The sequence below is a fragment of the Electrona antarctica genome (genome assembly GCF_951216825.1).
Source record: "Electrona antarctica genome assembly, chromosome: 19".
NCBI lineage: Eukaryota > Metazoa > Chordata > Actinopteri > Myctophiformes > Myctophidae > Electrona > Electrona antarctica.
In genome coordinates, this window is record NC_136800.1 from 1,966,522 (window position 1) to 1,982,708 (window position 16,187).

Below are 16,187 nucleotides of genomic sequence, written 5' to 3' on the forward strand. Positions count from 1 at the left end.
GGCAGTTTTGAAGGGAGCTGTCATGTTGGGAAGAAACCCAACATGCCCAAAGGTAGTGGTATCACTAAAAAGTCCTTTTACTGGCATTGCTGTCTCAGATAAGACTTTTCAAAACACTGGTGACAATAAATTAATATGTGGTTTTGGAGGAAACCAGAGACCACATCTTAAGACCACTGCGTAGAGACACGACATCAGTGCGTATCACGTTTTACCGCACAGAAAGGATAAATCCGCATTATGTAGATGAGTGGGGAATAGAAAACCTTAACTCATTTTGACGTTGAGATGCCAAATACTAAACGTGGGCTGGATCGTGAATTCAAATTTCAAGTCAAATTTGGCTTCACAGAAATAACAGCTACTGCCACTGATGTGGATTCCAAGTTAACAAACTCAGTCAAAATTGACTTTTTGGGCAAATAAGACAATAAGGGTAAGACTATTGCAGATAGTCTTAAGCAGAGCGACTTGCAATGTAATTATCATAAAACCTGACAGGATAAATGCAGAGTGCAAAGAAAACGTTTTTAATACCAACTTATTTATACTTTCTTCATTTATGAGATTAATATACTAGACAAGTATTAGCTATGTGGTATACTGGGGTGGTTTTGGTTTACCGGTAAATATGTTTTATTTGTGTGATACTTTATACTAGGGCTGCATTTGGTTTATTAGGTTGAGTTGTATATGAATACCTAATTCTGACAGCATGTGATGTAACTTTGTATTTGATGTTAAAGAGCAATAATACAAATTTTGTAGACAATGTGCTAAATCAAGTTATTTTGCTAAATTGTATTATTATTCATTATTTATTATTACAATATATCAATGACCAAATGATGTATTTAAATTTCGTCCAAAAAATGATGTAGAATTTTCTTTTGTCTTGAGTCGCTGTTTCTATGAGTGAATTTACTCTAAATGGTAATGTAAAATCTAGGAATTTAATATGAAGGACCTCAATGGAAACAAGCCATGGATATCTTGAGTTATAGATCCTCTTAGCAGATTTTGTCTTGAACTGTATACTTTCCTGTGCTTTTTTTCTGCAAACTGTTAATAAAGTATTCAATCAAGCAATCAATCAGTCAATCTAACAAATATTACAACCACAATGTGAATTGTTAGTACAATACTTTGGGCCAATACGTATTTGTAATACAAACTTTGTTTTGGCATGGCACTTTGCCATCTTTCAGTGTTCATTTACAACTCTAGCAAGAGGAAAAAATCCATAATAATCATATAAAAAATGAGAACTAGTGGAGTGTGATTATGTTCTTTTTAAGTTACCACAATATCAACACATACGTTGTGTTCCCCAAAATGGTCAACGTTATATTTTACTTTACTTGCTAAAGTGATTTCAAGAATCATTGCCAGCTAGATAAATGCCAGATAAATAAATAAATCACCTTCAGGCGGTGATTCATCTATAAACAATGACCACTCAGCCTCAAAGTGCATCCACTAAGGAAAGTAGGCTTTCTAATTACACAAGCCGCCTTTGTATTGGTGAGTATGGTTTTTAATATTTCCGCTACAGAGGAGAGGCTGGTCTGCATTTCATGCGAGGGCTAGAAGCAAAGAGTGGCAGAGCCTTAATGCAACGGCAGCAAAGGGCATTAGGGCTATGGACCAGAGCTAGGTGGTGTAATAAAATCCACAATATTGGTTGACCCCTCTTTTTATAGACTCATTTTTCATGTTTGTGGTGCCCCCTATTACATGTGAAGTGAAAGTGCTTTTGGAGGTGCACTTATATTGGCATCAATTTAAGCCCATTTGCACTGTATATTGTCCTATAAAGTTCAATTTGAGTATGACAACATGGTTTATGGCTTTTTTTTTGTAAGACATCGGCCCCACAGATATCATTTTGAAGGCAGTTATAAGCAAACGTAAGGAGTATCAAGACTTGATGACGTTTACCCTTTGTATCAAATTATCAAATCAAATTTCTGCAACAAACAATTCCTTTTCTAGCATTTGTGGTGAAATGGCCTTTGGCTCTTCGTTGTTCAGAGGCCCCCCAATATGATTAACATTTGGGGTATAAATCGGAAGCATGCATTTGGGATCTTTGTAATTTTTTTGTAAAACAGGTCCCTCCCACAAACTTTCACAATTTACAATTTACAATTTAGGCATTTAGCAGACGCTCTTAATCCAGAGCGACTTACATTAAGCAATAACAAAAAGCATGGCATACATCACATGTATAAAAAGTAGTTATCATGAATCATGCGTAAACTAAGAACGTAACAGTGGAGTATCTATGTAAACTTTCGAGGCCAAAATCACGATGCTGGGCCTTGTTACAATGTAAAGAGTTGGTCTCTTTTCAGGCTGCTTGACAGCTAGCCTTCAAATCCAGCCCTGAGCGGTGTTATGGCCATTTGAAGTGTTAAACAAATCTATGTTAATTTAACTCTGAGTGTACAAACGGAACCAAATGGACCCGTCAGAGTTACAGACCCATAAGGGTCCATTTGGTTCCTAATTATCATTTAGCTGGGGACCCCCTGGAACTCCCTCAAGGACCCCTGGGGGGGTCCCCGGTCCCCACTTTGGGAACCACTGCTCCACTGCAGTGGTTGTCTGTTGTTCAGTCCATTATGCCATTATACTGCATGTCATGCTGTTTACAAGTTTGTCCACCAGGGGGTGCTCATGTAACACACTTCTAGGTTAGCTTATGATCAGTTTTAGCTGTCATGTTAGCAGTAGTCTCTCGAGACAGACTGTTGACTGGCAAAGAGGGCTACTAACATACTGTAGGTTAGTAGCCTATAGTAGCTATTTATGTGTAGGCCTATGTTACATACACGTACATAAATAGCCCTGCCTATAGTCCAGAAGACTATAGGCTATATCTCATTTGGCCAGGGGGACTGAGAACAAAATGCATTCCGTTAGAATGAACACATGTTTTGCATATATTTTCCAGTGGCCCTGGCCTCAGTGCCTGCAGGAACCCCCCTGAAGATGATGATTTCTGATTCTTCATTGTTCTTTGCTCTGGTGTAACGTGTGCGTTATTGTGATGTTTTCACTCTGCATTAATTGTTTTCGTGTTGATTTGAATGAAAATGTGTTTGACGAGGCTCTTTCATGGCCAAATATTTTTGTTAAAATGTCAGTTTAGTTACCGTAGCAGCTTGTCTCCTGCTGCTGCTGCTGGATGCGTTTGTGTTCATGGTAACCAATGGGAGCTTCCTCTACTACACACAACACATTGTGGAGAGAACATTCTTCATTTTCAGGACTTTTGTCTTTATTTCAAAAGGCACAAAGAAACAAACATTACATTATCTCATCAATTCAACTGTTTAAAACTGTATGAATAGTTAAGTCACAACCGTCGACTTTACAGTAATGAAGGTGCATTCAGTTCCAATGCGCTTTTGAAATCAATGGACTTTGAATGGGTTTCATGCCTTCATAATGGACTATATGTGTACAGTATACCAACTTCAATGAGGTGTTCATCCAACAATAGAGATAAGTAACACAAAGAAAAGGATACAATACAAAGTAAAGTTGCTTAACTGTGATTTAAAAAAAAATCTTTAAATCTTAAAAAAAATAATCAAAGAACAAAAACATGGTAATATATCAAATACATAAAAAATGTTATCATGAATCATACGTAAGCAACAGTGGAATATCTATATAATGAAGCTATGCGTATACACTATAGAGTGCTACTGTATGTCTGCATAAAATGCTATCTAAGTTACATAAGTTGAGCCTATGAAAAGAAACAATAACCTCCTATTTACACTATGGTTTACTGCTCATAACAAACACTGTTCTGTAAAAAAATATATAAACAAAACACAGAGCAAAAAATGGAGGGATTACACATTAGCTTGAATGACAATGCAAGATTATTCATATTAATACCCTAATCGCATAAAATATGTAAAAGTAACAATTGTATAGCAACCACTGACTATAGCCCTTCATCAAGTTGACTATTTTAATTCTCCTACACAACTATTTACGTGTTGCTGTTGCCTGCTTGGGATATTAATTCTCGGGGCATGGTCCCATAATCTTCTACAGAGGAACCACAGAGAGCATCCTGACTGGATGAGTCACTGCCTGCATAGGCGGCGGTTGAGCCTGACGTTTGGGACTAATAATATTTGTAGTATTATACAGCGCCAGCATGGATGACTGACCGTGACATTAAATTAATTGATTCAACCATGCTCCCATAACAAGCTAAATAACAACGCAACAGGGCTTCCGTTTCAAAATCACATCTTATGTCTGTCCTCGTTTAGCTTTGGTCTGTGTGGACTGGGAGGAATTCTTTCTATTTACAACCACAAACACCAGGTAAAGTACAGTACTTGTTCTAATGTCTGTCTGTTCCTGTCAATCTTTTTTTCTTTTTTTGCCCCTTTTTCTCCCCAATTTCTATTTACAACCACAAACACCAGGTAAAGTACAGTACTTGTTCTTCCGTCTGTCTGTTCCTGTCAATCATTTTTTCTTTTCGTTTCCCCCCTTTTTTGCCCCTTTTTCTCCCCAATTTCCTCATTATGCCAATGTATTGCCCCCCACACACATTTCTGTACATTGTCACAAGCTCACCTGGAGCTCCTACCGGGAGGATGTAGAGCCTTCATCTGACTCCTCTCACCCAACACTCCCTGCTGACAGGAAGGAATACTCTGTAGGATTATGTGCAGTGACTATATATACATATATCACCCTCTCCGCCCGGCTTCTCTACCCCGAACATGGGCCAAATGTGTTCGTGTAGATGCTCGACAAAGCCAGATGCATTGTGGTGGATTCTAACCCCCCAGACTCCGCAATGGTGGGCACAGCTACTTTACTGTGCCACCCGAGCGTCTCAAGGGTCTATGGGGCCTGGACTCCAGTCTCAGCACTGGGTCCAGCTTCAACAACTACTTGTTGATCTATCTCTTCATACTGGTGGTATTCTGTCTCCTCACTGGGTCCAGCAGCTTCAACAACTACCTGTTGATCTATCTCTTCATAATCTGAGTCTTCTGCCTCTTCAATGGGGCCAGATTCAACAACTACTTGTTCATCTATCACTTCATACTCGAGGCCAGATTCAGAATCAGAACCAACAACATTATAATACTCGATATCAATGTTCTCATTTCCGACATTATAATGAACCGTCGCAGTGTCCCACACTCCTGCATTATGTCTTCTGGAGGCCTGGAGAAACACAGAAACACCCAACGTTAAGTCACTGAATCATCATCTGGCTGAGAACCCTCCTATCTCTCTATTGTTTGTTTGTATATGAAGACACGTGAACTCTGGTTTAACTGTCATTTACATTCCAGTCTTGTGTTGTGTAAAGATGTATTACCTTCCAGAGACAATAGAGGGCGATGGGTGGGTACAACAGCACCACCAACAGCAGCACCACCACAGTGATTGTAACTCTGCTGCTGTTGTCCTCAGGTGTCGGAGGGACTGTCGGAGGGACTGTAGGAGGGACTGTGGGGAAAAAAACATCACCAAATAAACCTTCATGTTTGATTGAATCATGCCTGACGGAGATTCATATTGTGAGTTTAACCCATTTAGACCTGAGGCCGATTCTTAAAAAAGGGCTTCTAAATGCTAACAGTTCTATGTCAGTGGTGCTCAACCTTTTTCATGTCAAGGACCCCCAGAATTATCTGTATTTGGCCCAAAATATGTTGCAAAGATTTGAGTTAAAAAAATTCACTCTGAAAGAATATATATATTCAAAGAATTGAGCCACATTTTCAAGATGTATCAAGAATAGCAGACCTGCAAGCTCGTAGCGTGGCACTCGGTGACGCGCTACAAGCTTGTAGGTCTGCTATTTTTCAACAGCTAAAGTATAACATAACGCTTAAAACACCAAAAGGGGTTCCCGCCCAGAATGGTTTAAAGGTAATTTCATTCAGGTTACCTGTGACGGTGAGAGAGAGGATGTCGCTCTCAGAGGAGACATTGTGAGAAAACACGTTGGTGTGTTTTATAACAACGTCGACGTGATAAGCACAGCTGTAATTCCCTTGGTGGCCGGGGCCTGCTTCGAAGAACAGGAAGTTGGCAGAGTGATTGACAGCTGGCTGGGTGTGGTTGTGTGTGCTGTTGGCTCCAGTGAAGGTGAGGTGGAAGGAGCCGTCTGGGTACTGTGGCAGGATGGAGCAGCTGATGCTGAAGTTGGAACCTTCCAACACCTGCTGCCCCTGCTGCTGGCCCTCAGAAACCCCGTTTAGAGTGGGGAAGACACTGATGTTTGGCTTAAACAGAAGATCTGTAACAAGACACGAGTGATTGAATTATAGTACAGCAGATATTTACATACAGTATAGAGTAGCCAATGAGATGGAACCAAGATTAGAGATCCAACATATTGTAAGGCTTTTGTATGGCTTTTGCTGAAATTAGACGATGCAAAAAAAGTTATTTTAAATTAATTCAGAAAAAAAACATCCTGTTTCTATGCTGTAGATAGGTAGGTTAAGTAAGTAGGCAAGTAGACGGACGTCACTGTTTGTGTTACCTGAACAGATCACCTCCAATGTGACAGTGGAATTCTGAGACAGTGTCATTCCACACTCCCTCAGTGAAGACTCGGTTCCAACACAGTCAGCTGTGATCCACCACACAGGTTGAACCGTTGAAGCAGGACTCCTTTGTGTTGAAACGTCAGAGCCACAATCCATCTGCCTACACACGACAGAGGATGACTTCAGGTTCCAGTCGGACTGACCATCCACGGGTCTCCAGTCTCCCTGGTGTTGCATCTCCAGTACACCGCTACAGTTACTGTTTCCTCCCACCAGCCTGACGTCATCAGGCTCTGTACAGAGACAAGACCGTTACAAACCATTTAGAGCAGACATGCCTTGTGAGCCGAAAGTGTTCAGTTCTCCCACTCCATGTTAATGGATGGTGGTGTTCTGTTAACAGATGGTGGGGATCTATTCCTAACACTGTCTAACACTAACACATGGTGAACTGTCACTCCCAAGACGGCAAACGGGTGACTTCTTGGAACGGATTTGACCAAACGTCAAACTCAAAACTCAAAGTTTGAGCACGGAATATGCAACTTCCGTGCAACTTATATATAACGGGTGTCCCTGGCTGTGGCACACCCTCATGCCATGCTCAGCCAATCACAGTGCATAATGGGAATAATGGCACACCTTCCAGCCAATCGGCCAACCACATCGCCAATGTCGGCCATACATGGTTAATTTTGCTGCAATTCCGTCCTCAAAGTTTGGCGGCATAGATGGTAATTTTCCCTCCTCATACTTTGAGGACATTACTAAAATTATTAGATTATACCTGAGCAGGTGAGTCCAACAGTCTTGTCAGGTGAGCAGGTGGTGTTTCTAGTTGAGTCTGAGGTTCTACAGTCCAGGAGAACAGATTCGTTGCCTTCACACTGGAACTCTTTGGTCCACATCGAAGCGTTCACTTCTCCATGGAGCGCCCCCTGGAGGACTGAAGGAGCCCCACAGCCAAGATCCCTACAGACCACCTCTGCATCCTGCTGGTCAAAGTCATCTTCACACACTGAGACCCACGATTGGTTAGACTTCACCTCCACTCTGCCTGAACACGCACTGGTCCCATTCACCAACCTCACAGACTCTGGAGAGAGAGGGGGGGGGGGGGTGGTTGTCAACGTACGTGTATCTTATTAATGGCAATTCTTGCAACATGTTTCAACACGCACGCGCATGCACGCACACACGCACAAGTTGTGGAGGTGAAGTGGAGTCCACATTATTGTAATAGTTGAGGTCACTGTTTATGTGTTTTACCCGAACAGAACACCTCCAGTCTCTCAGTGGAATTGTGAGACTCCTTTGTTCCACACTCCCTCAGTGAAGATTGAGATCCAACACATGGAATCTTCCACACAGGTTCAACGGTTGCATCAGACCTCCTTTGTGTTGAAACAGCAGAGCCACAGTTCAGCTGTCTACACACTACAGATGATGACTTCAGGTTCCAGTCATAAATAGAACCCGCTGGTCTCCACTCTTCCTGGTGTTTCACCTCCAGTATACCAGAACAGTTACTGGTTCCTCCCTCCAACATGACGTCACCAGGCTCTGTACAGTGGCAAAACGAGGCAAAGAATAAAATAAAGTACTATTACTTTCATTGTTAAATAGGAATCCGAATTATCTCAGGCTAGCAATGTCATTTTCATGTTTTAAACTAGAAATATGTGCTCCTCTGAGCACAGGACTCCACCGACAATATAGTAGAGGTCAATCTTAGCCAATCTGGATGAAATATGAATTATTGGACAGGTCTCCCTTGATGACATGACCATAGAGGTAATCAGGGCAGCTGCTGGCCATTTGGGTTCCCTAAGCGTAATATATTTGTGGTGCCTTGTGCTTTGTGATATTCTTTATTCAGATGGATCCCCATTAGCTGCCACCAATGTAGCAGCTACTCTTCCTGGGGTCCATGACAAACAATACATATAACACAACACAATCAAAAATAACACTGCACAATAAAAACAGGTGCAATCTTGAAAAAAATACATTCATAATACAAAATACAAATGCATTTAAGACATTAAAAATACAGAGAAAATAAAAACACTAAACAAGACATCCCCTTAAATGATGACAGTTAATTAAAATTAAAATTGGGGTAATTGATCAGGTGTCTCTTAAGGAGCCTCTTAAAACTAGCCTTACTGGGTGCTTCCGTGATTATAGTTGGTAACGTGTTCCATACTGAAATAGCCCTGAACATTACAGATCTGCAAACCGCATTTGTTCTGGGTTTTTCTTTGACCATGTGGCCACTAGTAGCCTGCCTGGTAGCATGACTATGACGATCTCTCACATACTGTATTTGTGAATACAGACAAACTGGTTGTTTACTATGACAAACATTCCTAAAGAAACTCACTAAATTGCATGCCAACCTCTCCTCTACTCTGAGCCATGAGAGACTGGCATGCAAACTTTCTGTACTCTGCCTCACACCCACAATGTGGTGCGGTGCTGGATTACTTCTTCAATTCGACCAATTCCACAATTCAATTGGACTACGGTGGCAGCAGGAAGTACAAGGTAATAGCATAAATAGCTCCAGTTTTACCACCTTGGTGATTCACAACCATATGCTTATATTGGATGTGATTTCTCATCCCATCAGAATCAAAGTAATCACAGACATGACGTTGTCTGCAGCTAGAGTACATTTCACTCACTGCACAGGGAAGTGAATGATGCCAGGCTGCAGGTGACCACAAACCACATTATGTCACATTATGTGAAATGTTCTTTTCTAGTTGTGATTATTATTACCTGAGCAGGTGAGTCCAACAGTCTTGTCAGGTGAGCAGGTGGTGTTTCTAGTTGAGTCTGAGGTTCTACAGTCCAGGAGAGCAGATTCGTTGCCTTCACACTGGAACTCTTTGGTCCACATCGAAGCGTTCACTTCTCCATGGAGCGCCCCCTGGAGGACTGAAGGAGCCCCACAGCCAAGATCCCTACAGACCACCTCTGCATCCTGCTGGTCAAAGTCATCTTCACACACTGAGACCCACGATTGGTTAGACTTCACCTCCACTCTGCCTGAACACGCACTGGTCCCATTCACCAACCTCACAGACTCTGGAGAGAGAGAGAGAGAGAGTGATTTTTTTATCAAAAACAAATACATTACACTTTTCCAGGACTGCTCCGCTCATCTCTGAAATGCCATTTTTTTAAGAGTGGGGGATCTTAGTTGAGATCATTCAAGAATACATTTTCCAACATCACTACGCACAAATAAGGAGTTGTCTAAATGTAATAACTAATTTTTGTGTATTCAGAATTCCTAACATGTCTCTGTAATGGACAGTCAGGACTCGGTAACCTATTAATATGTGAGCATTTTGTTGGTGGTACTTTATTTAGTACTTCAGGTTAATACAAGTAAAGATGTTTGTGTGTATCAGAACACAAGGGAGGTGTGTGTTCTGTGTGTATCAGTTTTGGTGTCTCAGGTGAGGCACAGACAGACAGACAGACAGACAGACAGAACAGGTGTTACCTGAACAGATCACCTCCAGTCTGTGGGCTGAAGTATAAGACGCATTTGTTCCACAGTCCTTCAGTGAAGACTCAGAGCCAACACAGGGAGATGTTATCCACCATACAGGTTGATTTGTAGAACCAACCAGTCTTAGTGATGAAACAGCAGAACCACAGGATAGCTGTCTACACACTACAGATGATGACTGCAAGGTCCAGTCAGAATCGTCCACTGGTCTCCACCCATCATGGAGTTTCATCTCCAGTTTTCCAGCACAGTTACTGGTTCCTTCCACCAATCTGACATCTGTACAGAGACGAAAGCAGTAAAAACAAAAACAAAATTAAAAAAAAATGCATTACTTTCATTTTAAGTATGTTTTAAGACTCTACACAGTCTATCCTGCAGGGGACACAGAAAGCATCACCGGTACGTTCCAAAAAGATCTGTCAACCTAAATCAGAGTAAGTAAAGGGGCAGTGGCTCAGGGGTAGAGTGGCCGGTAGAGTAGCCGGTTCGATCCCGGGCTCCCCCAGAGTTAGTGTAGGTTCTAAGTAGGTTAGACACTAACTCTGCCATCGGTGTGTGAACGTGTGTGTGAATGGGTGAATGTAATGCACAATCTATGTAAAGCACTCTGGATAAAAGCACTATATACAGTAAATGCACCATTTACCATTTAAAGCAAATCACACGCATGTTGAAAAGAATGCTAATTAAAGTTTGAAATGATAGGCTGCTGTCATAGCACATTGTGATGTAGGAGGAGGAGGCAGAGGAGATGGGTCAGGTGGGTGTGTCCACATAACTCATCAATTTTAACACATACTGTACACAGTGTACAGCAGCGCTACTCAACCCGCGGCCCGCGGGCCCCATGCGGCCCCTGCTTCATGTCTCTGCGGCCCATCGTGGTCATTCCAATGAAATGATAGTTTTTGTACTTTCAGTGTGGGGAAAGCATTTGCAATCGTGATGAGATTCAGCTGATATAGGAAAGTGACCTGGTATGACTGTTCTAGTCTATTTTGCAGTGATGTAAATAGGCTGCGTTTTGCGTCCCAAAACGCACTTTATAGTTTTGGGCCGCAACCTCCGCTCAACCTCTGCGTCCCGTGGACGCAGAGTGACTAGTAGTGACTACTGTACTCAGCATACACAGTAATAACAATCCACGTGAAAAAAAAGAAATCGCGGGGGGAAAAAATGTGGTAAAACAATAATCTACGGACACGATCATTTTGCATGCCCGCATCCGACCTCATCCTATGTTATAAAAAATAAAATCCACGTAGGAATCGTTCTTGTAGAACCACTAGTCTGTAACAACATTGTCAACACAGCGCGCTGTGCGCCGCCATGTTGGCTCTGACTGAGCGCAGCCTCTAGACTAGAGCTGTTTAGAGACAGAGAGTGACGACAATGGAGTGATCAGTGACGCATGCAGCCCCACGAATAAGCAGTGAATGGAGATGTCGCAACTCTCTCAACTAAACGGCGCTGCCTCCGACAGAAATATTTAGGGGAACATGTTTTAGCGTGACAAGCAGACCCGATTCAATGGGAAACACACATTGTGTAACACACGCCGATATTTTGACTAAGTACAATAATTGCAACTGCAAACAACTTTTGGTTGGTTTAAGGCAAGCTATGTTAAATCCACTGTTGCCCACTATTAGTATTTCTTACTGAGTTGTGCTTGCTAATACTACTAGCCTACATTAAAAATATACTGTATAGGCCTATTTGATATGTTTATATATATTTTTTTATAAAATAAAATATATTTTTTTAATTATTATTTTTGAGTGGTGCAACCACTCCCTTACGGAGCTGTGTGTGGGTGGGTGGCTGGGTGTCTGGGTATGAGCACGAAAACAGCATGGTTGTTTTTCACCATCTGTGCGCAACCTAATGCACACACAAACACACACGCACGTATTAACTGTATGCTTTCGGGGGTGCCAGTACATTACAGTACAGTAGAGGGTACAGTAGAGGGGCCGCCACACGGTAATTCTGTCATTCTCAACCGTTTCGGACGCGACGCGGCACGCCAGAACCGGCCCGGCCCCCTGGGCGTGTTCCTGGGGGTCTGGAACATCCCCGTCCTCCCCCCGCCCCGCGAACCCCCACACGGAGTTGCACCACTCACTTCACACAGGTGTGATTTTTTTTGGGACTCATAAGAATTTTTTGGGACTCATTTGAATGATCACCTGTGCATCCCGGGACCCATTACATTGAAAACCTATTTACATCACTGATTTTGCGTTGTTTGTTTCATTAACCCATTTTGGGCGGGAACCCCTTTTGGTGTTTTAAAGGCGTAGTGAAACGGAAATGGTGGACATTTTATTTTGAAGTTTCAGACGGTCTCAAGTTGAAACGCCGCTATGAAGTTTCTGAACCAATCAGAGCGTCGCATCCCTTCAGGCGATGGGACGGTAGCTAGGGACTGTTGCTATGCTATACGCAGCAGCGTGGTATGTGTGTGTTTACAAATCAAATAGACGCCCAGCTGTACCAGTTTACTGTTATGTGGCTTATTTCTACCCTATAATGTTTTCAGATACATATTTTAGCGTGATGATTAAGTTGAAACCGAGTAATACACTGTCTGGATGTTATCTGGAATGGGAATAAAAACGGAGGATTTCTGTAATCAATAGCAGCTGTGCTGCACGGATGCGCACATATGGAGAGGATACGGGTGAGCTTCATTTTTATTGGCTTTTATCGATGTGGGCCTCGACACGTCATCACGCAGCACGTTTTTGTTTTCAGGAAGTAATAAAAAAAATATTTTTATGGACTTTTGATATAAAAACACACAAAAATGAGAATTTTCCCATTTTTTTGGCATCCATTGTTAGGTATGCTCATATGATGACCACGGAGATGGTCTAAAAGTGTGAAAAACGTATTTTTCATTTCACTACACCTTTAAGCATTATGTTATACTTTAGCTATTGAAAAATAGCAGACCTACAAGCTCATAGCGCGGCACAGTGCCGCGCTATGAACTTGTAGGTCTGCTATTTTTGAAAAATCGTGAAAATGTGGCGCAAATTTGGAATATATTCTTTCAGAGCGAACATTTTGAACTTTAACTTTGCTTCTGGGGGGTCCCTTGAACAACATATTTTCAGATGGGGGTCGGTGGTCAATTACATATAATTTTTGGGGTCCTTGACATGAAATATTGAGCACCACTGATACAGAAACATGAGGTTTTTCAGAAATACCTAATTATTTTAATTTCAACGTCAGGCTTAAATGGGTTAACACAATCAGTGCCGGAAGTCCTTCAATGAAATGATTACTATATTTACCCAGGGTATCTGGGCTAAGCTCAAGAACTTGTTTCCAGCCAGGCCCTGCTCATAGAACATTTCATCGTAGTGGTTCAATGCCTTGTTCAAGGGCACTTCAGCGGTGGTAATTTTAACGTGTCGGACCGCTGATTCGAACTGGCGACCTTCCGGTATCAAGACCGCTCCGCAATCCGTTCGGCCACCGCTGCCACTATAGGAGCTCTGGGGTGCCGGAAAGACATGGCCGCTTTTACTCGGAAACCCATGACCCGGAAACAATCCACTAAAAAAAGTTTACTTTACATAGCTAGCTTACATTGCGATAGTTTTAGTTTATACGATATATGATCCAAAAAGCGTTCATATTTTGCGGGAGAGACGGATGAGGAGCAGAAATGAAGCGCCAGTATATCGATCCGTTCAACACCACGGAGAGCGCCCTGGATTAGGAGAGACGAGTCATTCTTTCCGCCGCGCTAACAGCTAAGTCAATGATAAGCTAACAATTGCCTAGAGTGTAGCATACGGTAGCCGAAAGGCGAACTGACAAATAAAAAAAGGAAAAAATTCAGAATATTCTTATCTCGCCCTGTATCATTGAGGATGCGCTAGGACGTCCTCAGACGTCCTATGTACGGGTCCATTGGGTACGGAAACGGTTAATGTACAAGTATTATTTTTGTTTGAGTATATTGGCTTTACTGCATCATGCACTGCGGTTACAATTTGTTCTAGATTCCTAGTGTTCATTTAAAATGAGATATTCCTCTAAATCTGGGTATAGTAAAAAAGAAAAGAATCAGGCCACAGCTCTCCTGGTCCCTCTGCACGTCCCTGATTACCTGAGCAGGTGAGTCCAACAGTCTTGTCAGGTGAGCAGGTGTTTCTAGTTGAGTCTGAACTTCTACAGTCCAGGAGAACAGACTCGTTGCCTTCACACTGGAACTCTTTGGTCCACATCGAAGCGTTCACTTCCCCATAGAGCGCCCCCTGGAGGACTGAAGGAGGCCCACAGTCAAGCTCCCTACAGACCACCTCTGCATCCTGCTGGTCAAAGTCATCTTCACACACCGAGACCCACGACTGGTTAGACTTCACCTCCACTCTGCCTGAACACACACTGGTCCCATTCACCAACCTCACAGCAGACTCTGGAGAGAGAGAGAGAGAGAGAGAGAGAGAGAGAGAGAGAGAGAGAGAGAGAGAGAGAGAGAGAGAGAGTGGGTGTGTGTGGCGGGGGGGAGGGTGTTCAACATTTTCATTCATTAAAGGTAACAGACAACAGACGAGAACATGAGGACACACACACACACACACACACACACACACACACACACACACACACACACACACACACACACACACACACACACACACACACACACACACACACACACACACACACACACACACACACACATGAATCAACGGATGGACAGACCTATGGGGACAGACGGACGGGGACAGACAGACAGACAAGCCAGATCAATTAAATAGCAGACTGTACAGATTACTGTTATTGTTGAAGTATTGTTTGTGTTACCTGAACAGATCACCTCCAGACTGTGAGAGTAGCTGCCAGACCTCCTCATTGCGCCACACTCCCTCAGTGAAGACTCAGTACCATCACAGGAAGATATAATCTCCCATGCATCAGTATAACCAGCAGAACTTTGTGTCGACAGAGCAGAGCCACAGTCTATCTGCCGACACACTACAGATGCTGCCTTCAGGTTCCAGACAGACTGACCCCTGACACCCACTCGTCTCCATTCTCTCTGGTGTTTGATCTCCAGTCTACCAGTACAGTTACTGCTTCCCCCCACCAACCTAACATCATCAGGCCCTGTACAGAGACAAGTGAGAATACCATAAGTACAGTCAAACAAAGTACTATTACTTTCCTTATAAAATAACAATCCTAACAAAGAGTGTAGATTGTTATGTCAGGCTATCGAAACCACATCCTTGTGTTTGTTTTCTGTTTTTTTTTAACTGATTCTGTTCTATTTTCACCATAATTTCTCATGTCGTTTAATTTTGTCTTTTGAGGGGCGCCAGCCCCTCCCACGTCCATAGTCTGTGTCCACAGTCGTTGTGTCATAGAGTCTGAGCAAATAGACAATGTGTCTAATTTTACGTCATGGTGATGTGCCCCTCACTTCACATGGGTGTGATTTTTCAAATAAGATGTTGGTTTGTAAAGCATGTAACCTTTGTCCTTATTACTATTTTTGAGGGGCACTAGCCCCTCCTATGTCCAGCTTTGAGTGTTAGTGTAAACACAAACATTGAGGACAAAAGTGTGTAAACACAAACATTGAGGACGCAAATTTTGATTGGCGGGAATGTGATGATGTATGATGATAAGAGCGCCCCTCACTTACACATGTGGAATCTGGAACCAATAATTCTTCAATATTTCATGTTCTCTTACAAAATGTGCCTTGTGTTATTTACATGCAGTAGAGCTCATCCTGTTGACACCTATGGGGGTGTCGATGTGGCGCCTGTTTATACTGTAGTCTGTGCCTTTTGTTTGAGTCCTGAGTTCCTGGGTCACACCTAGGGGCAATTACATGCTAAATAGTAGTTCAAAGTGGCCACTGTTGGAGTGCTTGATCAAAGGTTAAGCATCTCGCCTTCAGAGGAACAGTGAACACGCCTACATTCTCACCTATGTCTGTGAAACTGTACTTAATTCCATGCAATTGAATGTAACTTTGTCAGTCTACCGGACGGCGTAAGGCCGCCGGAGGAGCCTATGCTGTGTGCTGTGTTGCTGAATAAACCAACATGATCGGA

General features: G+C 42.6%; 2 protein-coding genes across 2 annotated transcripts; both read right to left on the minus strand.

The window, feature by feature from the left end:
* Positions 1 to 4,161: 4,161 nt before the first annotated feature.
* Positions 4,162 to 6,791, minus strand: LOC306943940 (uncharacterized protein). Its single transcript, XM_079530496.1, has 4 exons — positions 6,554 to 6,791; positions 5,954 to 6,304; positions 5,378 to 5,508; positions 4,162 to 5,220 (listed from the first exon to the last, which is right to left on the minus strand). Exons 1-4 carry the CDS (start codon positions 6,714 to 6,716, stop codon positions 4,891 to 4,893), a joined length of 975 nt encoding a protein of 324 aa, XP_079386622.1. The 5' UTR covers positions 6,717 to 6,791; the 3' UTR covers positions 4,162 to 4,890.
* Positions 6,792 to 7,809: 1,018 nt separating this feature from the next.
* On the minus strand, positions 7,810 to 14,974 carry LOC306943776 (scavenger receptor cysteine-rich type 1 protein M130-like; the record flags this gene model as incomplete). The annotated part of the gene is made up of 5 exons (XM_079530305.1): positions 7,810 to 8,123; positions 9,348 to 9,656; positions 10,081 to 10,368; positions 14,225 to 14,443; positions 14,926 to 14,974. The coding sequence occupies 5 exons, from the start codon at positions 14,972 to 14,974 to the stop codon at positions 7,810 to 7,812; spliced, it is 1,179 nt and encodes a 392-aa protein (XP_079386431.1).
* Positions 14,975 to 16,187: the final 1,213 nt, after the last annotated feature.